This window comes from Manis javanica, chromosome 5 (genome assembly GCF_040802235.1).
Source record: "Manis javanica isolate MJ-LG chromosome 5, MJ_LKY, whole genome shotgun sequence".
In the NCBI taxonomy this organism is placed as follows: Eukaryota; Metazoa; Chordata; class Mammalia; order Pholidota; family Manidae; genus Manis; species Manis javanica.
Window position 1 is genome coordinate 28,812,219 of NC_133160.1, and position 27,392 is coordinate 28,839,610.

Genomic DNA, 27,392 nt, shown 5'->3' on the forward strand with positions numbered 1-27,392 from the left:
ATATGCTGGGGAGTAAGATCATAGTAACTGTTCCTCCTCTTAATACTTCTAAGTTGTTATAACCAATGGAGATTTTAAGAGAGCCATCTCCCAATTTCCAAAAGTTTGAGTTATGCCACTTCACTTTACAAAAGACCCACACTATTATGGTAGTGTCTTCGCTTGTAAAAGTGAAAATCCTCTTCAGATTTCTTTCAGGTAGTGAAGACAGGTACCAATACAGCTCTTCACTTTACGCCACTTTGGCTTGTGAAATGCTTTGTTGGGATGCTCTACTTTCCATTGGGGGAGGTGGAACCTGTATTTGTGTCCAAAGGAATCAGTGTAACAATATGTGAAGCTGAAATAGTGCCCTGTGTGTAGAAACTCCCAATTAGGAGAGGAGTTCAATTTCACCCTTGGAATTTCCTTACTCTGTCCTCTGGGCTGCGTAGGGGTACCCCTGCTTTGCACAGAAGGGGGAGCTGCTTAATTCAAATCACAAAGAACAAGGGTCCCAAATACATATAAGCTATTACCTCTGTCATGAGAAGTTACCAAGAACAACAGTGGGGGAGAGTATTTCTACCTTCATTATGACTTCAAGTGGAATTGAACTTTGTTATCACAGGGAGAGCACAGTAAATATGCCCTTCCACAAAAGGAGTCATGACTCACTTTGTAACGGTCTGGATGACTCTAAAGCTGCAGCCTCACTCATGCTTACCTAAATATCACCTGGTGGGATCTAAATAGTGAGGGTGGAAAGCACAATAAGCCTGAATTAAGTCCACATACACACGGCAGGAAATGGGGAAAAAACATGAAAAATGGTTATCATATATTTATTTATGTGCATATACTCCTTTTGATTACCTTGTTGCAGTAAATTCTTGGTCTGAACTGTGGGAGACAAAGATTTATTACCATCTTTGTGGCTGAAAGGATAATTTCCAAGCATCAGAAATAACCTTAAATAAAAAATAAAACTTGGTATTAGACAAGTTAAAATTCAATTCTAAACTTTTAGGAGTTGATTACTAAGAGAAGAGAATCAAACAGGGTAACAAAAACTTCCACACACATTCTCATGGTCTGCACTCACTGTCTTTGTATCCTAGTGGGATGCTGGAAAAAAATGAGTCACTGAAAAGTCACAGAGGAGATTCCTCCTGCAGACTGAGCAGGTGGGCGAGGATTGCTGGTTCTCTGGCTGACAGCTGGAGCAAGAGCCTATCAGCTCTGCAATTGCCTCCCCACAGGCAAAGAGGGTCAAGGTGCCTGAGCTCAGAGAAAGAATAAGACTACTTAGCCAGAAGGTTTAGAATGGAAAAGGTCACAGAAAACAATCACAGGGGTGCCAGACATATTTTTTGTTTAACAATTATCAATGCAATTACATGTTCTTATTAAAATGAAAACAATGAATAGAATCAAAAACATCATTATTGAGGAATAGAAAATCTTAGAGTTGAAAAGCACCTTCAAAGGACATCTAATCCAAATAGTCATTTTAATAGCCAATACCCAAGATAGAAGAAATGGGTAAGGTGGTCAAAGGGTACAAACTTCCAGTTAAAGATATATAAGCTCTGGGGATATAATGTACATCAGGGTGACAATAGTTACAAACACTGAAATATTTGATAGCTGCTAAAAGAGTAGATTTTACAAGTTCTCATTACAATAAAAAAATATGTAACAATGTAAGGCAGTGGGTGTTAAATTAAAACTTATAATCATTTTGCCATTACACAAATATCAAATCATTATGTTGTACACCTTAAACTTATACAATGCTGTATGTATCAATTATAGCTCAATAAACCTGGAAGAAAAAAAACAAAACCAATGTACAACAGACTTTGGTACTCTCTAGAGAAGTACAGAAGAAATATCCCTCCCAGTGGCTGGCCTCTCCAATGGAGCTGAACTCCTGTTCGAGGCCAACCAGCCATTCTCTGCTTTTCCATCTGGCAGACAAGGCCATGAAAAATTCTGTTAGTCCAGTAAGGGCCTGGCCACCTGCTGGGGTCTCTATGTTGTCATGATCAAATGCCCTAATAGTGGGCATGTACTGTTATGATCAATAGGTGCCACTTGGAGAGGCCAGGAATGTTGGGCATCCAGCAACATTTTAGTGGGCAGTTTTCTACACATTAAAGATCTGCCATGGGACCTTCACGCATTACCTCAACTTAGCTCCTCAGTTTTACATATAAACACAAAGTATTTTTTAACATGGTTTTAATGTTACACTGAATTCTCTAGGAAGGGAACATGAATGTAAATCATAGGAAGATTGTACTTTGGTTCAGATGTTCAAGAAAATGTGTTTGTTAGTTCTGAAAACCACATCACCAACAGTGATGCTAAAACTCTTGACAATTTGCATTTATAGTAGTCTATATTCTGGGTGATTCTACATATCGGTAAAAGTTTCCAATTACTTCTTTATGCCTTCCAATATGGTCATACCCAAACATTTACATGAGTTACCACACTTTATAATTTCTCCCATATATACTCTTAGGGCACCTGTACTATATGTGCTTGTATATGTGTGTGTATGTATGCATGTATGAATGTTATGTGTGTGCACATATACCTACACACAATACATTGCTTTTTAAAAAATAATGTATATAGCTAAGTTATATTATCTTTGACTTTAAGTTCAAGACAGTATAAAGAACATTACAAAATATTTATTATTAAAAGAGGGAGATGAATCTGCTGGGGCAGAGAACCTCTGGCTTAAAGTCTCCTGTTCATTGTGAACCTGTGTTGAAACTCCCAGTGCTTCTCACTTTTTGAGGCATACATGCCATCTCTTTGATCTGGCTGGTCAACATGGACTAGTTCACAGGATTCCTTTTTTGCAAGATTGTATTAACAATGCCTCCCAGCTTCTGACACCTTTCTTCTTCTCCACTGCTAATTCAATAGTGTCTGAAATTACACCTGTAAACATTCTCAGGGCCCTGGTTTGTACCTCCGTCCAACCAGGAAACCAAACCACATTTAGAGCAGCATTTCCTTCAGTTCTCCTATCCAATAGGACAGTGGCTTCCTGTTAAGGTTTTGCTTTGTTCTAAATGTAAAATTAAGCCATTGACTTTAATTAAATATGAAGGCATTAAAATGAATATATATATCTGGGAGTGTGTGTGTGTGTGTCCGTCCGTCCCAGACCAAGGAAACGATACTGACACAGAGGGTGACATAACAGATGAGCAAGAGAAGTGAGCTGGCTGTGGGTGAAACAGTGAGGTTCCCCAGAGTTGGGGTTTGGGAGGGGTTTTTTCCCACTGGCAATGGCAGTTCTCTCCTTCCATCGTTGCCCTGATAGGCAGGGGGCTTTGGTAAGAAAAACAGGGAAACTTTGTTATATCAGCAGACAGATAGGTGGTTAATATTATAAGGTAACGGTACCCCACCACCCACATCTTAGGACTTTTCTCTCTTTCTGGGACAAAAAACAAAGTGGGGCTGAGGTAACAGCACCGACTCCCTATAGTATTGATTTGATTTCCTAGTGGGAGGCACTGATTTCACTGACATTTACATTCTTCCTATCTCTTTACTAACTTCTTGGACATTTCACTCTGTGGTCTTTTAACTTTGATTTATTCTACATATCATGAAATCAATTTCTCCAAGAACCTAAATGCCAAGACCAGAACAAGCTGGGCAGGGGTCTTCTTGGAGCCATGAAGAACTTCCTGGCAGATGAAGCCAAATGGAAAATTCTTCAAAACTTTTGTGATTACCCAACTCATCAGTAAATGGCAGCATGAGATGAAGTTGCCCATGTGTGACCACCCTCAGGACAGCTGCCCTTTGCCTCTAGCCCACGGCTCAGCTATTCCCAGACACCTGCTCCTGTGATTGGGTTTGAGAGATGACCAGAACAAGAAGGGCAAAGGCTGAAGGGCTTTCAAATTTTTGCTGTCTCATAACTTTAAAAAATTCCACCTCAGATACTTGAGAGAATTTGACTTGCCCCTTCAATCAGTACAATGACTTAAAGGGCTTTATCTACACTATGTCTCAGCAAACACAAGTCTCACACTTCTCGTGAGTTTTTAGACAAGGACATTCTAGTAGCAAAAACACAACTCTGGCCAAGGAGGCAGGCACACACACAAAATAGCTGAGAGGAGGCCACTAGGTCCTTTATTCTGTTTAAACCTCATCCACTGGTTAGCCCTAAAGTGGACACTAATAACCTCACTATGGAGATGAGGAAACTGAGGCTCAGAGAGAGGTTAAGCTGGAACTCAGATTCTAAATCTTCATAAACCACTCTGGTCACTATCTATTTGGACACCACTTAACTTGAAGGATTTAACAAAAAGTTATATGGTTACCTGACAACCATTCTTTTTTTTCTGTTACTTAGGTAAGGTTTGATATCATTCATTTTTAAGAAGTAAGTTCTTTCAAACTTAAAATTAATGTGGCTATATGGACATACAATGGGGAAATGACAGTCTCTTCAACAGATGGTGCTGACAAAACTGGACAGCTACATGTAAGAGAATGAAACTGGATCACTGTCTAAGCCCATACACAAAAGTAAACTCCAAATGGATCAAAGACCTGAATGTAAGTCATGAAACCATAAAACTCTTAGAAAAAAACATACGCAAAAATCTCATGGACATAAACATGAGTGACTTCTTCATGAACGTATCGCCCCGGGCAAGGGAAACAAAGGCAAAAATGAACAAGTGGGACTATATCAAGCTAAAAAGCTTCTGTACAGCAAAGGATACCATCAACAGAACAAAAAAGTATCCTACAGTATGGGAGAACATATTCATAAATGACAGAGCCGATAAAGGATTGACATCCAAAATATATAAAGAGCTCACATGCCTCAACAAACAAAAAACAAATAATCCAATTAAAAAATGGGCAGAGGAGCTGAACAGACAGTTCTCTAAAGAAGAAATCCAATGGCCAACAGGCACATGAAAAGATGCTCCACATCGCTAATCATCAGAGAAATGCAAATTAAAACCACAATGAGATATCACCTCACACCACTAAGGATCACCATCATCAAAAAGACAAACAACAACAAATGTTGGCAAGGTTGTGGAGAAAGGGGAACCCTTCCACACTGCTGGTGGGAATGTAAATTAGTTCAACCATTGTGGAAAGCAGTATGGAGGTTCCTGAGAATGCTCAAAATAGAAACACCATTTGACCCAGGAATTCTACTTCTAGGAATTTACCCTAAGAATGCAGCAGCCCAGTTTGAAAAAGACAGATCCACCCCTATATTTATCGATGCACTATTTATAATAGCCAAGAAATGGAAGCAACCTAAATGTCCATCAGTAGATGAATGGATAAAGAAGATGTGGTACATATACACAATGGAATATTACTCAGCCATAAGAAAAAAACAGATCCTACCATTCACAACAACATGGATGGAGGTAGAGGGTATTATGCTCAGTGAAATAAGCCAGGTGGAGAAAGACAAGTACCAAATGATTTCACTCATATGTGGAGTATAAGAACAAAGGAAAAGTGAAGGAACAAAACAGCAGCAGAATCACAGAACCCAAGAATGGACTAACAGTTACCAAAGGGAAAGGGACTGGGGAGGATGGGTGGGAAGGGAGGGATAAGAGCGGAGAAAAAGAAACAGGGCATTACGATTAGCATGTACAGTGTGTGGGGGGCACGGAGAGGGCTGTGCAACACAGAGAAGACAAGTAGAGATTTTACAGCATCTTACTATGCAGATGGACAGTGACTGTGAAGGGGTATGTGGGGGGGACTTGGTGAAGGGGGGAACCTAGTAAACATAATATTCTTCATGTAATTGTAGATTAATGATACCAAAATAAAAAAAAATTAATGTGGCTATGTTCTAAGATGTAGAAAATTTTGGAAACCTTGACTGCCCTTCCCAACATGTGTGGCTCAAACCTCAAATAGTTTTTTGAGGAAAATATTTAGGTGAGCTAGCCCTTCTATTCAAGGATCTGATGCCATGAGTCTTATCAACCTTCATCAGAGGATATTAATTCCATTAATCAACTATTAAGGCATATGGCACATGTATCTGACCAGACATAGCCTACTTGCTCTTCACAGCACTTATCAAAATCTAATTTGAGAGAATATTTACAGTGACTGTTCAGTCCATCCACACTAAATTCTTTTTAGTGCCAGCCTAAGTGGCACCTCTTGCCTCCTGCCTGGCAAACTTGGTGGCTGCCTTCATGGACCACACCACCTATCTGATAGACTTCTTAGTAGTGTGGGTCCTCTGCTGGGGCAAATGTAAGTGTAACATGCCGATAAAAATGCAGTGGCTGATCCATGAAGACTCACAGGATACTAGGATGGCATATCAACTGAGAACCATGCTTTTAGTCTTGAAAATGTATTCTTCCACAAAACTGCTCCACAGAACAACACACTGAACCATCCTTGTGTTCATCCCAGCCACAACCATCACCATACTCCTTGCCCCACTGCAAATGCTATTTACCAAACTGTTCACTGGTTCTGTGTGGTCATTTACTAAGGATTTCATAAGCACCTCTATGAAGTTGGGAGCTATTCTATTAGGTTGTCAAACTAATCATTCTCTTCCCTGCATGGTATCCTCTCTTTGAGACCCATGAGAAAAATCTCTTCAGTCTCAGTATTGGGAAAAATTGTTTCTTCCAATCAATTTAATATTTTAGGGTACAAATATGAATCAAATAATTGATCTTGATACTTTGGGTGCTAGAAAGTTCAGAATAAAACTTTGAGGCACATCCCTCATATTTCTCTTTGCCCGAGTTCTTACTTTTATGTCATCATGTATATTGTAAAAGCTACCTAAAAATCATTTTGGAGCAGGATGGGGGATAAGTAAATAATAAACCATTCTCCTTTTGGTAGACATTTAGGTTATTTGCAACTTTCTATTATTATAATATTAAGATAAAAATCTTAAGTAGATTTTTCTTGTATTTTGTCTTACTACAATTCTGACTTTTTTTCTTTGTTTCTTGTTAAAGTTGCTATTTATGAACAGGGTCTTTTTATCCTGTTAACTTTTCTAACCAGTTATTGATATATATAGGAAAACTTTTCACTTTATTACATGTTGTCTTATTGAATTCATTGGTTTTAACAGTTTTCAGTTGGTTTGGGGGATGTCTACAATTTTAATAATACTGAGAGTCTCTTTCTCAAAATGCTAACTTTTCTTTCTGTGGCTCATGTTACGACATCACTAGAACTTATAGAATTATATAGTAATAGAATTGCTCTGCTTATTTTCTTCCTAATAGAAGATGCCTCTATAGTGTTTCATCTTTGAACATAATGCTGATTGTCGGGCTGAAGTTCTTTTTATGTTAATAAAGCCTTCTAATTTTCATAGTTTTTAAAAATCAAGAGTATGCTTTGAATTCTCATTTTTTCTATATATTATTATTTTTCTTATCTGACAAACTGAGATAGATCACATTTTTCTAATTTTAAACCATCCTTCTATTCCTAGGATAGGCTCTATTTGGTTGTGCCAGGTTGTTCTTTAAGTGTTTTCCAAATTTTACTGAATTTGATTGCTTATATAAAATATTTACAGGCCCTAGCTAGGCACTGGAGTGTAGGGATAAAAAAGAAATGATTAGGTGTTAAAACTATTATGTGTGATGCTGTAATGGCAGATACATGACATTATGCATTTGTCAAAATCCACAGAACTGTAAAACACAAAGAGTGAACCTTAAGGTAAATTATAAACTTCAATTATAATGTATCAATTTCGGCTCACAATTGAACAAATGTACCATACTAATACAAGACTTATAAATAGGGGGTGTGTGCAAGGAAAAGAAGGTATATGGGAAATCTCTCTATTATCTGTTCAATTTTTCTGTCAATCTAAATCTACTCTTAAAAAGTAGTCTGGGAGGGGAGCCAAGATGGCGGCGTGAGTAGAGCAGTGGAAATCTCCTCCCAAAAACACATAGAGCTATGAAAATATAACAAAGAAAAATCTTCCTAAAATAGAGACCACAGGACACAGGACAACATCCAGACCACATCCACACCTGCAAGAACCCAGCGCCTTGTGAAGGGGGTAAGATACAAGCCCCAGCCCGGCGGGACCCGAGCGCCCCTCCCCCCGGCTCCCGGCGGGTGGAGAGAAACCGGAGCAGTTTTTTTTTTTTGGCGAGCGCTTTTTGGAAGCCTTAGAGGGACGGGCCCCCGTTGCTGGGGAGGCAGGGTGGCGGGACCGGTGAGGAGGTGCCTGGGAACGGCGCCGGAGGACAAAGAATATCCCGCGTTTCTCCCTGCGAGACCTGGGGGCGGGTGCCTGAGACCGGTGCCTGAGGACGGAGGAGGTCGCGCGTTTTTCCCCTTTTTTTTTTTTTCTCTTTTTGGCAAGCGCTTTTTGGAAGCCTTGAAGGGACGGGGACCCCAGTGCTAGGGAGGCACGGTGGCGGGACTGGTGAGCGGGTGGCTGGGACCGGCGCCTGAGGACAAAGAATATCCCCCGTTTTTCCCTGCGGGACCTGTGGGCGGGTGCCTGAGACCGGCACTTGAGGACAGAGGAAATCGCGCGTTTTTCCCCTTTTTTTTTTCTCTTTTCTGCGAGTGCTTTTTGGAAGCCTAAAAGGGACAGGGACCCCGGAGCTAGGGAGGCAGGGCGGCGGGACTGGTGAGCGGGTGCCTGGGACCGGCACCTGAGGACAAAGAATATCCCGCATTTTTCCCTGTGGGACTGGTGGGTGGGTGCCTGAGACCAGCACCTGAGGACGGAAGAAATCGCGCGTTTTTCCCCTTTTTTTTTCTCTCTTTTTGCCAAGTGCTTTTTGGAAGCCTTGAAGGGACAGGGACCCCGGTGCTAGGGAGGCAGGGCGGCGGGACTGGTGAGCGGGTGCGTGGGACCAGTGCCTGAGGACCAAGAATATTGAGCGTTCCTTCCCTGCGGGACCGGTGGGTGGGTGCTTTTTGGAAGCCTTGAAAGGACAGGGACCCTGGTGCTAGGGAGACAGGGCAGCAGGACCAGTGCGCGGGTGCCTGGGACCGGCACCTGAGGAAAAAAAAAAAAAATCGCGTGTTTTTTCTTTTTTTTTTCCTTTCTGTTCCCTCTCTCATTGTTGCTGTTGTTGTTTTGGTTTGGAGAGTGCTTTTTGGAAATCTTAAAGGGGCAGGACAGGTCACTTAGACCAGAAGCAGGGAATCTGGGGATCTCTGGGCACTCTAACCCCCTGGGCAGCAGGGAGCACAGAGGCCCCTTACGGAGATAAATAGTCTCCTGGCTGCTCCCCCTCTAACGGGGCTCCACCATTTTGGAGGAACAGCCCCAGCCAGGCCAAGCCCACAGCAACAGTGGAGATAAACCCCAAAGCAACTGGGCAGGAAGCAGAAGCCCTGTCTGCGCACAATTGCCCAGCACAAGCCACTAGAGGTCGCTATTCTCCCAGGAAAAGGCTACAAACCAACAAGAAGGGAAGCTCTTCCAGCGGTCACTTGTACCAGCTCTGCAGACTATCTCTATCACCATGAAAAGGCAAAACTACAGGCAGACAAAGATCACAGAGACAACACCTGAGAAGGAGACAGACCTAACTAGTCCTCCTGAAAAAGAATTCCAAATAAAAATCATGAACATGCTGACAGAGATGCAGAAAAAAATGCAAGAGCAATGGGATGAGATGCAGAGAAAAATGCAAGAGCAGTGGGATGAGATGCAGAGAAAAATGCAAGAGCAGTGGGATGAAGTCCGGAAGGAGATCACAGATGTCAGGAAAGAGATCACAGAAGTGAAACAATCCCTGGAAGGATTTATAAGCAGAATGGATAAGATGCAAGAGGCCATTGAAGGAATAGAAGCCAGAGAACAGGAACGTATAGAAGCTGACATAGAGAGAGATAAAAGGATCTCCAGGAATGAAACAACACTAAGAGAAATATGTGACCAATACAAAAGGAAAAACATTCGTATTATAGGGATACCAGAAGAGGAAGAAAGAGGAAAAGGGATAGAAAGTGTCTTTGAAGAAATAATTGCTGAAAACTTCCCCAAACTGGGGGAGGAAATAATCGAACAGACCATGGAATTATACAGAACCCCCAACAGAAAGGATCCAAGGAGGACAACACCAAGACACATAATAATTAAAATGGCAAGGATCAAGGACAAGGAAAGAGTTTTAAAGGCAGCTAGAGAGAAAAAGGTCACCTATAAAGGAAAACCAATCAGGCTAACATCAGACTTCTCAACAGAAACCCTACAGGCCAGAAGAGAATGGCATGATATACTTAATGCAATGAAACAGAAGGGCCTTGAACCAAGGATACTGTATCCAGCACGACTATCATTTAAATATGATGGTGGGATCAAACAATTCCCAGACAAGCAAAAGCTGAGGGAATTTGCTTCCCACAAACCACCTCTACAGGGCATCCTACAGGGACTGCTCTAGATGGGAGCACCCCTAAAAAGAGCACAGAACAAAACACACAACATATGAAGAAGGGAGGAGGAGGAATAAGAAGGGAGAGAAGAAAAGACTCTCCAGACAGTGTATATAACAGCTCAATAAGCGAGCTAAGTTAGGTAGTAAGATACTAAAGAAGCTAACCTTGAACCTTTGGTAACCACGAATCTAAAGCCTGCAATGGCAATAAGTACATATCTTTCAATAGTCACCCTAAATGTAAATGGACTTAATGCACCAATCAAAAGACATAGAGTAATAGAATGGATAAAAAAGCAAGACCCATCTATATGCTGCTTACAAGAAACTCACCTTAAACCCAAAGATAAGCATAGACTAAAAGTCAAGGGATGGAAAAACATATTTCAGGCAAACAACAGTGAGAAGAAAGCAGGGGTTGCAGTACTAATATCAGACAAAATAGACTTCAAAACAAAGAAAGTAACAAGAGATAAAGAAGGCCACTACATAATGATAAAGGGCTTAGTCCAACAAGAGGATATAACCATTCTAAATATATATGCACCCAATACAGGAGCACCAGCATATGTGAAGCAAATACTAACAGAACTAAAGAGGGAAATAGACTGCAATGCATTCATTGTAGGAGACTTCAACACACCACTCACCCCAAAGGATAGATCCACCGGGCAGAAAATAAGTAAAGACACACAGGCACTGAACAACACACTAGAACAGATGGACCTAATAGACATCTATAGAACTTTACATCCAAAAGCAACAGGATATACATTCTTCTCAAGTGCACATGGAACATTCTCCAGAATAGACCACATACTAGCTCACAAAAAGAGCCTCAGTAAATTCCACAATATTGAAATTCTACCAACCAATTTTTCAGACCACAAAGGTATGAAAGTAGAAATAAATTCTACAAAGAAAACAAAAAGGCTCACAAACACATGGAGGCTTAACAACATGCTACTAAATAATCAATGGATCAATGAACAAATCAAAATAGAGATCAAGGAATATATAGAAACAAATGACAACAACAACACTAAGCCCCAACTTCTGTGGGATGCAGCGAAAGCAGTCTTAAGAGGAAAGTATATAGCAATCCAGGCACACTTGAAGAAGGAAGAACAATCCCAAATGAATAGTCTAACATCACAATTATTAAAACTGGAAAAAGAAGAACAAATGAGGCCTAAAGTCAGCAGAAGGAGGGACATAATAAAGATCAGAGAAGAAATAAACAAAATTGAGAAGAATAAAACAATAGCAAAAATCAACGAAACCAAGAGCTGGTTCTTTGAGAAAATAAACAAAATAGATAAGCCTCTAGCCCAACTTATTAAGAGAAAAAGAGAGTCAACACAAATCAACATAATCAGAAATGAGAATGGAAAAATCACGACAGACTCCACAGAAATACAAAGAATTATTAAAGACTACTATGAAAACCTATATGCCAACAAGCTGGAAAACCTAGAAGAAATGGACAACTTCCTAGAAAAATACAACCTCCCAAGACTGACCAAGGAAGAAACACAAAAGTTAAACAAACCAATTACAAGCAAAGAAATTGAAACAGTAATCAAAAAACTACCCAAGAACAAAACCCCGGGGCCGGACGGATTTACCTCGGAATTTTATCAGACACACAGAGAAGACATAATACCCATTCTCCTTAAAGTGTTCCACAAAATAGAAGAAGAGGGAATACTCCCAAACTCATTCTATGAAGCCAACATCACCCTAATACCAAAACCAGGAAAAGACCCCACCAAAAAAGAAAATTACAGACCAATATCCCTGATGAATGTAGATGCAAAAATACTCAATAAAATATTAGCAAACAGAATTCAACAGTATATCAAAAGGATCATACACCATGACCAAGTGGGGTTCATCCCAGGGATGCAAGGATGGTACAACATTCGAAAATCCATCAACATCATCCACCACATCAACAAAAACAAAGACAAAAACCACATGATCATCTCCATAGATGCTGAAAAAGCATTTGACAAAATTCAACATCCATTCATGATAAAAACTCTCAGCAAAATGGGAATAGAGGGCAAGTACCTCAACATAATAAAGGCCATCTATGATAAACCCACAGCCAGCATTATACTGAACAGCGAGAAGCTGAAAGCATTTCCACTGAGATCAGGAACCAGACAGGGATGCCCACTCTCCCCACTGTTATTTAACATAGTACTGGAGGTCCTAGCCACGGCAATCAGACAAAACAAAGAAATACAAGGAATCCAGATTGGTAAAGAAGAAGTTAAACTGTCACTATTTGCAGATGATATGATACTGTACATAAAAAACCCTAAAGACTCCACTCCAAAACTACTAGAACTGATATCGGAATACAGCAAAGTTGCAGGATACAAAATCAACACACAGAAATCTGTAGCTTTCCTATACACTAACAACGAATCAATAGAAAGAGAAATCAGGAAAACAATTCCATTCACCATTGCATCAAAAAGAATAAAATACCTAGGAATAAACCTAACCAAGGAAGTGAAAGACTTATACTCTGAAAACTACAAGTCACTCTTAAGAGAAATTAAAGGGGACACTAATAAATGGAAACTCATCCCATGCTCATGGCTAGGAAGAATTAATATCGTCAAAATGGCCATCCTGCCGAAAGCAATATACAAATTTGATGCAATCCCTCTCAAATTACCAGCAACATTCTTCAATGAATTGGAACAAATAATTCAAAAATTCATATGGAAACACCAAAGACCCCGAATAGCCAAAGCAATCCTGAAAAAGAAGAATAAAGTAGGGGGGATCTCACTCCCCAACTTCAAGCTCTACTACAAAGCCATAGTAATCAAGACAATTTGGTACTGGCACAAGAACAGAGCCACAGACCAGTGGAACAGATTAGAGACCCCAGAAATTAACCCAAACATATATGGTCAATTAATATTTGATAAAGGAGCCATGGACATACAATGGCAAAATGACAGTCTCTTCAACAGATGGTGCTGGCAAAACTGGACAGCTACATGTAGGAGAATGAAACTGGACCATTGTCTAACCCCATATACAAAGGTAAACTCAAAATGGATCAAAGACCTGAATGTAAGTCACGAAACCATTAAACTCTTGGAAAAAAACATAGGCAAAAACCTCTTAGACATAAACATGAGTGATCTCTTCTTGAACATATCTCCCCGGGCAAGGAAAACAACAGCAAAAATGAGCAAGTGGGACTACATTAAGCTGAAAAGCTTCTGTACAGCGAAAGACACCATCAATAGAACAAAAAGGAACCCTACAGTATGGGAGAATATATTTGAAAATGACAGATCTGATAAAGGCTTGACGTCCAGAATATATAAAGAGCTCACACGCCTCAACAAACAAAAAACAAATAACCCAATTAAAAAATGGGCAGAGGAACTGAACAGAAAGTTCTCCAAAAAAGAAATACAGATGGCCAAGAGACACATGAAAAGATGCTCCACATCGCTAATTATCAGAGAAATGCAAATTAAAACTACAATGAGGTATCACCTCACACCAGTAAGGATAGCTGCCATCCAAAAGACAAACAACAACAAATGTTGGCGAGGCTGTGGAGAAAGGGGAACCCTCCTACACTGCTGGTGGGAATGTAAATTAGTTCAACCATTGTGGAAAGCAGTATGGAGGTGCATCAAAATGCTCAAAACAGACCTACCATTTGACCCAGGAATTCCACTCCTAGGAATTTACCCTAAGAACGCAGCAATCAAGTTTGAGAAAGACAGATGCACTCCTATGTTTATCGCAGCACTATTTACAATAGCCAAGAATTGGAAGCAACCTAAATGTCCATCTGTAGATGAATGGATAAAGAAGATGTGGTACATATACACAATGGAATACTACTCAGCCATAAGAAGTGGAAAAATCCAACCATTTGCAGCAACATGGATGGAGCTGGAGAGTATTATGCTCAGTGAAATAAGCCAAGCGGAGAAAGAGAAATACCAAATGATTTCACTCATCTGAGGAGTATAGGAACAAAGGAAAAACTGAAGGAACAAAGCAGCAGCAGAATTACAGAACCCAAAAATGGACTAACAGGTACCAAAGGGAACGGAACTGGGGAGGATGGGTGGGCAGGGAGGGATAAGGGGGGGGAGAAGAAGGGGGGTATTAAGATTAGCATGCATGGGGGGGAGGGAGAAAGGGGAGGGTGGGCTGCACAACACAGAGAGGACAAGTAGTGACTCTACAACATTTTGCTAAGCTGATGGACAGTAACCGTAATGGGGTTGTTAGGGGGGACCTGATATAGGGGAGAGCATAGTAAACATAGTATTCTTCATGTAAGGGTAGATTAAAAATTTAAAAAAAAAAAAAAAAAAAAAAGAAAGAAAGAAAGAAAAGGGGGATTACTCGTTAACAGGATAAAACTATTGGTAAATCAAAGATCAACGCATGCTTTAAATATCCTTAATGTTGATCACTTAAAGGGTGTCAGATGATCAGCTATGGAGGTACTCTTTTCTGATAATATTCCTTTCTCTTAATTAAAAAAAAAAAAAAAGCAGTTACTGTGTGCTGACCTCCAATGAGTTCTGCACAGTGGTATAGAGGGCATGTCAAAGTGTGGGCAAAGGGTCTGTTTGTTTCTACGCAGAAGATCAAGGCCTAGCTTGGATACCCAGAAAATGAAATAAGATACGATATGAGGAGGAGCTTCCGGCATCAGCACTCTCTGGAGGACTCGTGCCGGGGGATGATCATCAAAAAGCCTCCCCAGGGATCCGGACGATGCTGCGGTTGTGGCTGCATCCAGCCCACCGTCTCCTGGACTTGCCATAAGAAGGAGGAGGGAGATGTCTAGGCTGGCATGTGCATACAGTGAGACAACGAATTTGACTGGATCTGTACTGTTGGAACTCAACCAGGAGTTGGGAGGGGTGCAAGTTGTAGCACCCCAAAATCTCATGACTATAGACTATCTATGGTTAAAAGAACATATGGGATGTGAACAGATCCCAGAAATGGGCTGCTTTAATTTGTCTGATGGTTCAAGTACAGTTGGAAAATATCCATCATATCATAGATAAATTTTCACAAATGCCTAGGGTGCCTAAATGGTTTTCTTGGCTTCACTGGAGATGGCTGGTAATTATAGATTTGCTTTGTTTATGTCACCGTATTCCTATTATGTCAATATGTGTGTGCAAATTAGTTAGTAGTTTAAAACCTATACATACTTAAGGTACTATACAAGAAGATATGTCAAAGAAATAATCAATCCTCCCAAGTTTCCTTCATATGCTACATCTATAGCTTTTCTTCTTCCTTCCTAATTACAAACTTTAAATAGAATTCGTGCCTCATATCGAATTTACCGAGTATCATAATTCCTCCAGGTGGTAAAGATACCTCGAGACAAGTGCTGGGCATAGAAGCCACAGGGCATAAATCTGCAAAGAAGTAAAAAGCTAACCTTTGCAAACAATATGGCTTCTCTCTCACTTACCAACTTTACATTTCCCTGTATGGCCCCGGAAGATGACTGGTTAGCCAGAGACGGGTAAGATTCCTCAAGGGAGGAACAACCTAAGACAGGCACAGTCGCAGGGGGGCCATCAGGTGAGAATTTGGGGATCAACAGAGGTGAGGCTCAGAACCTCACCCCCCCTGCTTTGAGAGAAATCTTCTGCATCCGTGGATGTCTTGCTGCCCTTGTCTAGCCTGGATTAATACTTAGTCCATAGGCACACACCTGATCATCTGATCATCTACATTTGCCTTCTTACAGCACTAAACTATGTTTTCTACCTTTATCTTGCATCTACCTACCACTTCAGCATTTTATTAAAAATAAAAATAATAATAATAATAGGAGAAATGTGGGATCAACATATAAATCAAGTACAAAAATCAAATGAATATTCATATTTGACCTGATGGTTTATAGGTCATATTGCATGATCAAAACCGAAAGTTTCTGTGATGACTGCCCTTGTACTGTTCACCATGTAAGAATTTATTCACTCTGTAAGAATTCGTTCACCATGTAAGAACTTGTTCGTTATGCTTCAGAAGATTGGAGACTGACGAGAATTAGGCTTGAGATGGATTAATGATTGTACATTGAGCATTGACCCCCCTATACTGAATTTTATTGTTGTTAACAACCATTTGATCAATAAATATGAGAGATGCCCTCTCAAAAAAAAAAAAAAAAAAAAAAAAAAAAAAAAGTAGTCTGGAGAGGATTACAGATGGTGGCGTGAGAAGAGAGACAGAGGCTTCCCCCTAAAACCGTATACAATTAGAAAATATAGTTAGTGCAACTAATCCTGAGAGAGCAACAGGAAAGAGGATGGCGTCAGACTGCACACACCTGGAGAAAAGAGCAGACCTCACCGAACGGGGTAACATACCAGAGCTGTGCCTCCGCGAGACCCGAGCCCTCCCCCAACGCCAGCTCACCGGCGGGAGGAAGAGAAACTGATCAGGGTGGGAGTGGAAGGCTTGGGACTGCTGAATACCTAGCTCCGGAGAGCTGCGCTGGGAGCACAAACCTACATTTCATGGTGCTTTCATCATATTCTCCTGATTACGGGGTTGGGAAGGCTGGGACAGGTGGAGTTCCTGGGGAGACTGGGATTCCGGGCGCTTGTGGAAAGCTGCTCTGGTACAAAAGCTTATATCTGTGTGCTCAGCCCACTAGTTCAGGCAGTGGAGACAGGCACAGCAGCTGGGAAGCGGGGAACAGCTTTTTCCTCCCCTCCAGGCACCAATACCGCTCCCCTGTGACCCCCGACATTACTTCAGGGGCTGAGCAGCTCCATAATAGAGCTTCTGGACACTAGAGGGCGCCATATACAAATATGAAACGCCAAAGAAACTTGGTCAAGAGTAAAATTATTAATACAACTCCCGATAAAGATTTACATGACATGGACCTCGTGACTCTTCCTGAAAGGAAGTTCAAAATAAAAATCATCAACATGCACATGGAGGTATGGAAAGACATCCTAGAATTCAGGAATGAATTGAAGTCAGAGATCCAATCATTGAAGAGCACAATGGAGGCTATTAAAAGCAGACTGGATACAGTGGAAGAGACGATAAATGAAACAGAAACTAGAGAAGAGGAATACAAAGAAGCTGAGGCACAGAGAGAAAAAAGGATCTCTAAGAATGAAAGAATATTGAGGGAACTGTGCGACCAATCCAAACGGAACAATATTCGCATTATAGGGGTACCAAAAGCAGAAGAGAGAGAGAAAGGGATAGAAAGTGTCTTTGAGAAGGTAGTTGCTGAAAACTTCCCCAATCTGGGGAAGGAGATAGTCTCTCAGGCCATGGAGATCCACAGATTTCCCAACATAAGGGACCCAAGGAAGACAACACCAAGACAAACAGTAATTAAAATGGAAAAGATCAAGGATAAGGACAGACTGTTAAAAGCAGCCAGAGACAGAAATAAGATCACATACAAAGGGAAGCCCAAGAGGCTAACACCAGACTTCTCAGCAGGAACCTTACAGGCCAGAAGGGAGAGGCATGATGTATTTAATGGCATGAAGCAGAAGGGTCTGAAACCAAGATTACTTCATCCGGCAAGATAATCATTTAAATTTGAAGGAGGGATTAAACAATTTCCAGATAAGCAAAAGCTGAGAGAATTTACCTCCCACAAACCATCTCTACAGTGTATTTTGGAGGGACTGCTAAAGATGGAAGTGCTCCTAAGGTTGAATAGCTGTCCCCAGAGGAAATAAAACCACAGTAAAGAAAGTAGAACAGCTAATTACTAAGCAAATGAAAAATTAAATTATCCCCAAAGTCAATTAAAGGATAGACAAAAACTACAGAATATGATACCTAATATATAAAGAATGGAGGAGGAAGAAAAAGGAGGAGAAACAGAAAAGAACATTTAGATTGTGTTTGTAACAGCATACTAAGTGAGTTAAGTTAGACTCATAGATAGTAAGGAAAGTAACCTGGAACCTTTCATAACCACAAATCTAAAGCCTGAAATGTCAATAAGTACATACCTATCAATAATCACCCTAAATGTAAATGGAGTGAATGCACCAATCAAAAGATACAGAGACACTGGATAAAAAAAAAACCCATCTATATGCTGCCTACAAGAGACTCACCTCAAACCCAAAACATGCACAGACTAAAAGTCAAGGGATGGAAAAAGATATTTCATGCAAACAATAGGGAGAAAAAAGCAGGTGTTGCAGTATCAGTATCAGACAAAATACACTTCAAAACAAAGAAAGTAACCAGAGATAAAAAAGGACATTACATAATGATAAAGGGGTCAGTCCAACAACAGGATATAACCATTATAAATACATATGCACCCAACACAGGAGCACCAGCATATGTGAAACAAATACTAACAGAACAAAGGAGGAAATAGAATGCAATGCATTCATTTTAGGAGACTTCAACACACCACTCACTCCAAAGGACAGATCCACCAGACAAAAAATAAGTAAGGACACAGAGGCACTGAACAGCACACTAGAACAGATGGACCTAACAGACATGTATAGAACTCTACATCCAAAAGCAACAGGATACACATTCTTCTCAAGTGCACATGGAACATTCTCCAGAATAGACCACATACTAGGCCACAAAAAGAGACTCAGTAAATTCCAAATGACTGAAATTCTACCAACCAACTTTTCAGACCACAAAGGTATAAAACTGGAACTAAATTGTACAAAGAAAGCAAAAAGACCCACAAACACATCAAGGCTTAACAACATGCTCCTAAATAATCAATGGATCAACGACCAAATCAAAATAGAGATCAAGCAATATATGGAAACAAATGACAACAACAACACAAAGCCCCAACTTCTGTTGGACGCAGTGAAAGCAGTCTTAAGAAGAAAGTATATAGCAATCCAGGCATACTTAAAGAAGGAAGAAAAAACCGAAGTGAATAGTCTAACTTCACAATTATCGAAACTGGAAAAAGAAGAACAAATGAGGTCTAAAGTCAGCAGAAGGAGGGACATAATAAAGATCAGAGAAGAAATAAATAAAATTGAGAAGAATAAAACAATAGAAAAAAATCAATGAAACCAACAGCTGGTTCTTTGAGAAAATAAACAAAATAGATAAGTCTCTAGCCAGACTTATTAAGAGAAAAAGAGAATCAACATACATCAACAGAATCAGAAACGAGAAAGGAAACATTACAACGGACCCCACAGAAATACAAAGAATTATTAGAGAATACTATGAAAACCTATATGCTAACAAGCTGGAGAACCTAGAAGAAATGGACAACTTCCTAGAAAAATACAACCTTCCAAGACTGACCAAGGAAGAAACACAAAATCTAAACAAACCAATTACCAGCAAAGAAATTGAAGCGGTAATCAAAAAACTACCCAAGAACAAAACCCCCGGGACAGATGGATTTACCTCGGAATTTTATCAGACATACAGAGAAGATATAATACCCATTCTCCTTAAAGTTTTCCAAAAAATAGAAGAGAAGGGAATACTCCCAAACTCATTCAATGAAGCCAGCATCACTCTAATACCAAAACCAGGCAAAGACTCCACCAAAAAAGAAAATTACAGACCAATATCCCTGATGAACGTAGATGCAAAAGTACTCAACAAAATATTAGCAAACCAAACTCAAAAATACCTCAAAAGGATCATACACCATGACCAAGTGGGATTCATCCCAGGGATGCAAGGATGGTACAGCATTTGAAAATCCATCAACATCATCCATCACATAAACAAAAAGAAGGACAAAAACCACATGATCATCTCCATAGATGCTGAAAAAGCATTTGACAAAATTCAACATCCATTCATGATAAAAACTCTCAACAAAATGGGTATAGAGGGCAAGTACCTCAACATAATAAAGGCCATATATGATAACCCACAGCCAACATCATATTGAATAGTAAGAAGCTGAAAGCTTTTCCTCTGAGATCTGGAACAAGACAGGGATGCCCACTCTCCCCACTGTTATTCAACATAGTACTGGAGGTCCTAGCCACAGCAATTAGACAAAACGAAGAAATATAAGGAATTCAAATTGGTAAAGAAGAGGTTGAACTGTCACTATTTGCACATGACATGATATATTGTACATAAAAAACCCTAAAGACTCCACTCCAAAACTACTAGAACTGATATCAGAGTACAGCAAAGTTGCAGGATACAAAATTAACACACAGAAATCTGTGACTTTCCTATACACTAACAATGAACTAATAGAAAGAAAAATCAGGAAAACAATTCCATTCACAATTGCATCAAAAAGAATAAAATACCTAGGAATAAACTTAAACAAGGAAGTGAAAGACCTATACCCTGAAAACTAAAAGACACTCTTCAGATAAATTAAAGAGGACACTAACAAATGGGAACTCATTCCATGTTCTTGGTTAGGAAGAATTAATATTGTCAAAATGGCCATCCTGCCCAAAGCAATATACAGATTTGATGGAATCCCTATCAAATTACCCACAGCATTCTCGCTTCAATAGTTCAAAAATTCATATGGAACCACCAAACACCCTGAATAGCCAAAGCAATCCTGAGAAGGAAGAATAAAGTGGGAGGGATCTCACTCCCCACTTCAAGCTCTACTACAAAGTCACAGTAATCAAGACAGTTTGGTACTGGCACCAGAACAGAGCCACAGACCAGTGGAACAGACTAGAGAGTCCAGACATTAATCCAAATATATATGGTCAATTAATATATGATAAAGGAGCCATGGATATGGAATGGGGAAATGACAGTCTCTTCAACAGATGGTGCTGGCAAAACTGGACAGCTACATGTAAGAGAATGAAACTGGATCACTGTCTAACGCCATACACAAAAGGAACTTTGAAATGGATCAAAGACCTGAATGTAAGTCATGAAACCATAGAAAAAAACACAGGCAAAAATCTCTTGGACATAACATGAGCAACGTCTTCAGGAACATATCTCCTCAGGCAAGGGAAACAAAAGCAAAAATGAACAAGTGGGACTATATCAAGCTTATCAAGCTGAAAAGCTTCTGTACAGCAAAGGACCCCATCAACAGAACAAAAAGACATCCTACAGTATGGGAGAATATATTCATAAATGACAGATCTGATAAAGGGTTGACATCCAAAATATATAAAGAGCTCATGCACCTCAACAAACAAAAAGCAAATAATCCAATTAAAAAATGGGCAGAGGAGCTGAACAGACAGTTCTCCAAAGAAGAAATTCAGATGGCCAACAGGCACATGAAAAGATGCTCCACGTCGCTAGTCATCAGAGAAATGCAAATTAAAACCACAATGAGATATCACCTCACACCAGTAAAGATCCAAAAGACAAACAACAAATGTTGGTGAGCTTGTGGAGAAAGGGGAACGCTCCTACACTACTGGTGGGAATGTAAATTAGTTCACCCATTGTGGAAAGCAGTATGGAGGTTCTTCAAACAGCTCAAAATAGAAATACCATTTGACCCAGGAATTCTACTCCTAGGAATTTACCCTAAAAATGCAGCAGCCCGTTTGAAAAAGACAGATGCAGCCCTATGTTTATCGCAGCACTATTTACAATAGCCAAGAAACGGAAGCAACCTAAGTGTCCATCAGTAGATGAACGGATAAAGAAGATGTGGTACATATACACAATGGAATATTATTCAGCCATAAGAAGAAAACAAAATCTACCATTTGCAACAACATGGATGGAGCTAGAGGGTATTATGCTCTGTGAAATAAGCCAGGCGGAGAAAGACAAGTACCAAATGATTTCACTCATCTGTGGAGTATAAGAGCAAAGGAAAACTGAAGGAGCAAAAAAGCAGCAGAATCACAGAACCCAAGAATGGACTAACAGTTACCAAAGGGAAAGGGACTGGGGAGGATGGGTGGGAAGGGAGGGATAAGGGCAGAGAAAAAGAAACAGGGCCTTATGATTAGCATGTATAATGTGGGGGGGGGGCTTGGGGAGGGATGTGCAACAGAAAAGACAAGTAGTGATTCTACAGCATCTTACTATGCTGATGGACAGTGACTGTAATGGGGTTTGTGGGGGGGACTTGGTGATAGTGGGAGTCTAGTAAACATAATGTTCTTCATGTATTTGCAGATTAATGATAACAAAATGAATAAAAATAAATAAATATATATATATATATAAGTAGTCTAATGATAATAATAATAATAATGGTAAAGAATGAGTGAGGGGGAAGATGACCAAAATCAAATTAGGACTGGAGATGAAACCAAAATATGCAAATTAAAATAAGTGATTATGCATTCAGGAAGAATCTTTGTATGATCTTATCATCTCTCTAGTTCTAATACCCCTGATTTTTTAAGGTCAGTGCCTTCTGTCTCAACGTTTTATCCAGAAAAATAGAATGGCTTAACATACGAAAATACAAACAGTCCAGGAAAACTTTCTCATCAGCCCAGCTAAGGAAATGGCCACATTACCCTACATTCTTGCAAACACTGCCCACTAAATACTTACAACTTAGAGCCCCCTTCTCCAAATTTGTTATCTAGGCACAAGAAAGACTAAGTATGAATATAAACTGGGACTACAGATCATGGCTAAAGTGCCCTGCAGTTCAAGGAAGTAGCCTGGAGCCAGATAATAGAATTATGAGATAGCAGGATAATAGAGGTTTATAAGCAGATAACATATAAGGCTATTTTCATTATAGAGATTTTTTTCAGAGTAGTTCAGATAAAAAGATGAAGAATGTGATATAATAAACACTCTTATATGCCCCCCCACCTAGTTTTGGCAAATGCTAACATTTTGCCATGTTTACTTCTTATTTCAGTGTTAAGAACAAAATTTAAAGATATAAACAAAGGCGACTACTAATTCTATTTCTTCTTTTTTACCAAGAGGCAAGCTCTATCTGAAGCTGGTGTCTCTCATTCAGTTTAGTAGTGGTACGTATGTATCCACAGACAACACGCAGTAGCTTTATGTATTTTTCTAACTTTATATATTTTTAATATACCTTAATACCTTAATTATTATATAGCATGCATGCCACCTTGTAACTTGCTTTTCCATTAAGCATTATTTTAAGGTTTTCCATGTTTAAATGTGTATATCTGGTTTATTCGTTTTGAATATGAAATACTTCACAGTATTCAATTGTATGACTAAAAGACAGTTTACTTCTCCATTGCCCTATTACTTGTTATTTGTAATTTTTTACTATGAAAGAAATGCTGCAATAAATATTCTCTACAAGTCCTCTTACAGGGGAAAAAGAAGAAAGAATTGGAATGGTCCTGTTCTCAAGTTCTAATGCATTATAGACTTCCTTCCAACAGTGATTATGGAATATAAAGGTTTGTAACAGAGCTTTCTGCAGATGAAATTCAGAGTAGGAAAGGATAAAGTCAATGTTTTTCAATATGTGGTACTGAAATCAAGTTACAAGTTGAAGACAAGAAATATTAACTAAAAGAGAATATGAAATATCAGTGTGCATATAGTATGGACATTATTTCATGCAACTTCAGTTTTACAAATGTGTAACAAAAATATATGCTAGGTCCACAATAAAATGTATTTATTATTGCTCTTGATGAGAAAAATTGAAAAACTTTAGCCAAAAGTATACCCAGAAGTCAGGGGAGAATTCACAAGAGTAACAACATTTGAATTGGAGCCAACTAAGACACATGCCTAACCTCATGGGCAACTCTGGTATGATCAACCCATATATGCTTGATTATAGGAACCAGGAGGCAAGAACAATAAAATGGGAAGAACACTAGGGTGTAAAGGCCAACTAAGAGTCTCTGCGTAGAGATGGGACAGTGAAACAGGTTCAGGAAATGCTGAATATGTCACTTAGCTAGAGGGGGAGGAGGTGGTAGGTCTGGAAGGACAGATGGAGTCAGTTGAGGAGGGCCTTGAATGTTATGCCAAGGAGCTGCAGACTACCTGGTGGGCTGAGGCAGGTTTTCCAAAGGACAGAAAGATCAAGAATCAACAACCCACATAACTGAGATATAACAAGCATTTTTCTTAATTAAATAGGAGAGAAAGAAAATATCAGAGTTCACCACATAAGAGGATGAGCAGTGTTTTGTGAAACTTGTTTCAGATATATTGATGAAACTGAATTTCTAGCTGTGTGTGTGTCTGTCTATTATTCTGGGTTTTGATGTAAAAGACATCTCTTTTTTTTTATTATTATTTTGGAATCATTAATCTACAATTACATGAAGAACATTACGTTTACTAGGCTCCCCCCTCACAAAGTCCCCCCCACATACCCCTTCACAGTCACTGTCCATCTGCATAGTAAGATGCTGTAAAATCACTGCTTGTCTTCTGTGTTGCACAGCCCTCCCCATGCCCCCCACGCACTATACATGCTAATCGTAATGCCCTCTTTTAAAAGATATTTCTTACTAAGGGTTGTAGTAAAAGAAGTTTGAAAGCTTCTGGTCAGAGGGAAGTCATAAAAGGCTTATAATCAGGGAAAGAAATGACACTAATAAAAGTCTGCCATTAACCTCTTAGATGACAACAGCAATTCTGAACCACTTAGAGGCAATTCACCCTTCAAGGGGGTTCCCACTATCTTGTACTACACAAGGGACTATCTTTGCAAATCATTTCCTGAAGACATTGAACATGAGTATTAAAGTACAAACTACTTAGAAATAAACTAGTAGTCTTGGTTTTTCCCTTGACATTTTCTTTCTGCCTTTTTTTTCTTTGAGGGAGGGGAATTCTTTAAGGAGAAAAATTATGTATGTATAACATATTACAAGGATTTCAAAGCTCTCTTCTGAGAAATTGTTAATTTTTAAACTTACTGTATATTTTTGTACAACTATGAAGTGGACAATGATTCAATCCATGGCCTCATTTAGATTTCACCAGCTTTATATACACTCATTTGTGTGTGCCTGTATACTTTTACACAATTTTATTCTATATGTAGATTTGTGTAATCATTACCATAGTCAAGATATGAAACAGTTTCATCACAGGGATACCTCATATCACCCTTTAAGGAGCCTTTTATTTTATAAATCCAAATAATCTTATTACCACAGAAGTCTCAAAGTACTTCACCCAAGTCTAAGCCCTTGGGTTAGATCTACCTTAAGACTTCAGTTAATCCCACCACCCACACTGTAAAAAACAAACTTGAGTGATTAATTCTTGGTGTACTTGTCACTTATATGATAAAAACGACTACACAGAAAAATACAAAGATATATAAAATAAAAAGAACATAAAACAAATATTATGATCACAGATTCATTAAAAATCTACACCTAGGAATACATACACATGAATAGTTTGGGATGTAATAATGGACATGCAGAAATTTTAAATATGCAGTGTATTATTAGTGTAGTGGGATATGTTTTTTTTTCCTTTTATATGTTTAAAGTTGATATAAGTAATTAAACAATTGGACTGGGTTCCTGAGGTCACAGGATGGTATCAGAGAGGAATGAAGCTCTAGATACAATGCTCAGAGTATTTCTTGCAGCTGACAGCCCCTATGGGACTGGACGTCCAGAGGGAGAAAGACCTTTCTCCTCTGCTTCCTTGTACTCAGACTGAATAAGGGAAAGTGCAAGGGAAGGACTGAGAAGGAATCCAGAGGTGAGGTGACCAACCAAGTGGTTTACTGAGGACTGAGGTATTTTCAGTGTTAAAACCAGAAAAGCCCCGGGCAAACTGGGACAAACTGGTCTTTCTATCTGGAAGGTTTCTGTCTGTGCTTCCTTGGAACTTAAAGCAGCCATGCAAACCTTTTTTGTTGTTGAAGACTCAAAACCTGAGGGTAGGTAAGTGTGGAGGGATAATTTGGAAGAGAATAAGGTGACCATGACACTTTTTGAACACTTCGGCATCCACCTTCCTTTGGCCTACAAAGAAGCTGAGGTATGCAACCTGATTTTTGAGTCTCACGAAAATGTAATGGAAAGTTAATTCTGGCAGCTACACATATTTTAAACATAAGGCTCAAACAGGTTACAGAATCAAAAGAAGAAGAGAAGATTATCTGTCAAGTAAGAGAAAAGCACTTAACCTCAGAGAGTGGGTGGAATACCAATGCACTAAGCAATTTTATAAATTGGGCACGATGGCTTTTAAAGAAGTACAATACTTCTTGTAATTTCTAAATTGAGATACTTGTCCATCTATGAAATAAAAATTGACTTGTGTTCATTCTTCTTAGAGCTAGTTAAAATGAAAGTCAGCTGTCCCAGCCTATTGTAGTTACCCACTAGTGAAAGGTACACAAAAAGGCCAGAGCACAGGTGTGGGCCCAGAAGCCTACAATCTTACACACTTGGAGCCAACTGACTCTTCAAGGCTTAATACATACAAGGCACTCTGAAAAGCACAGGTGAACACAATTTTTACTTTTAGGACACTCATAGGCTCAAAACAAGGCACCCAATGGGTATAGTTCTTACTTTTAAGAGACTCACAGTCTCAAAACAAGGAGATGGACAAAGAGTTTGAATACTATTTACTCAGTGCCTTAGAAGCAGTGTCAGCAAAATTCCATGGGAACCCAGGTGAAGCAGCAAGGCTCTTCATACACATACGTGACCCTAACTGCATCCCTCTTCTTAAGCCTTATTCCATCTGTTCTTGTCTCTTTCCTGAATCTTCCAACTTATATCTGACTACTGAACCATTTCCTCAGAACTTGTACACCGAAAACTACAAAATGTTGGTGAAAGAAATTAAAGAAGGCCTAAATAAATGGAAAAACATCCTGGGCTCATGGATTGGAGACTTAATATTGCTAAGATTGAAAAATGCGAGATTAAAGATTGCGGCGTGACAGGTGAGACAAAGGCTTCCTCCTAAAACCGCATGTAATATGAAAATATAATTAATACAACTAATCCTGAAAGAGCAACAGGAAAGAGGACTGTGCCAGAC

The 27,392-nt window shown here is 39.5% G+C and overlaps 1 protein-coding gene across 6 annotated transcripts in view; it reads right to left on the reverse strand.

The window, feature by feature from the left end:
* The window catches only part of UBOX5 (U-box domain containing 5), a 59,072-nt gene that overhangs the window by 12,915 nt on the left and 18,765 nt on the right, over positions 1 to 27,392 (reverse strand). For 5 of the 6 annotated variants that reach the window (XM_017665591.3, XM_017665563.3, XM_037017393.2 and 2 more), the window contains one exon: positions 856 to 950. In XM_017665591.3, the coding sequence (XP_017521080.1) occupies positions 856 to 909 (54 nt within the window). In that variant the 5' untranslated portion in view covers positions 910 to 950. Of the gene's footprint in view, positions 1 to 855; positions 951 to 1,084; positions 5,007 to 27,392 lie in introns of those variants that run through there. The other variant, XM_017665572.3, reaches the window with a different exon arrangement.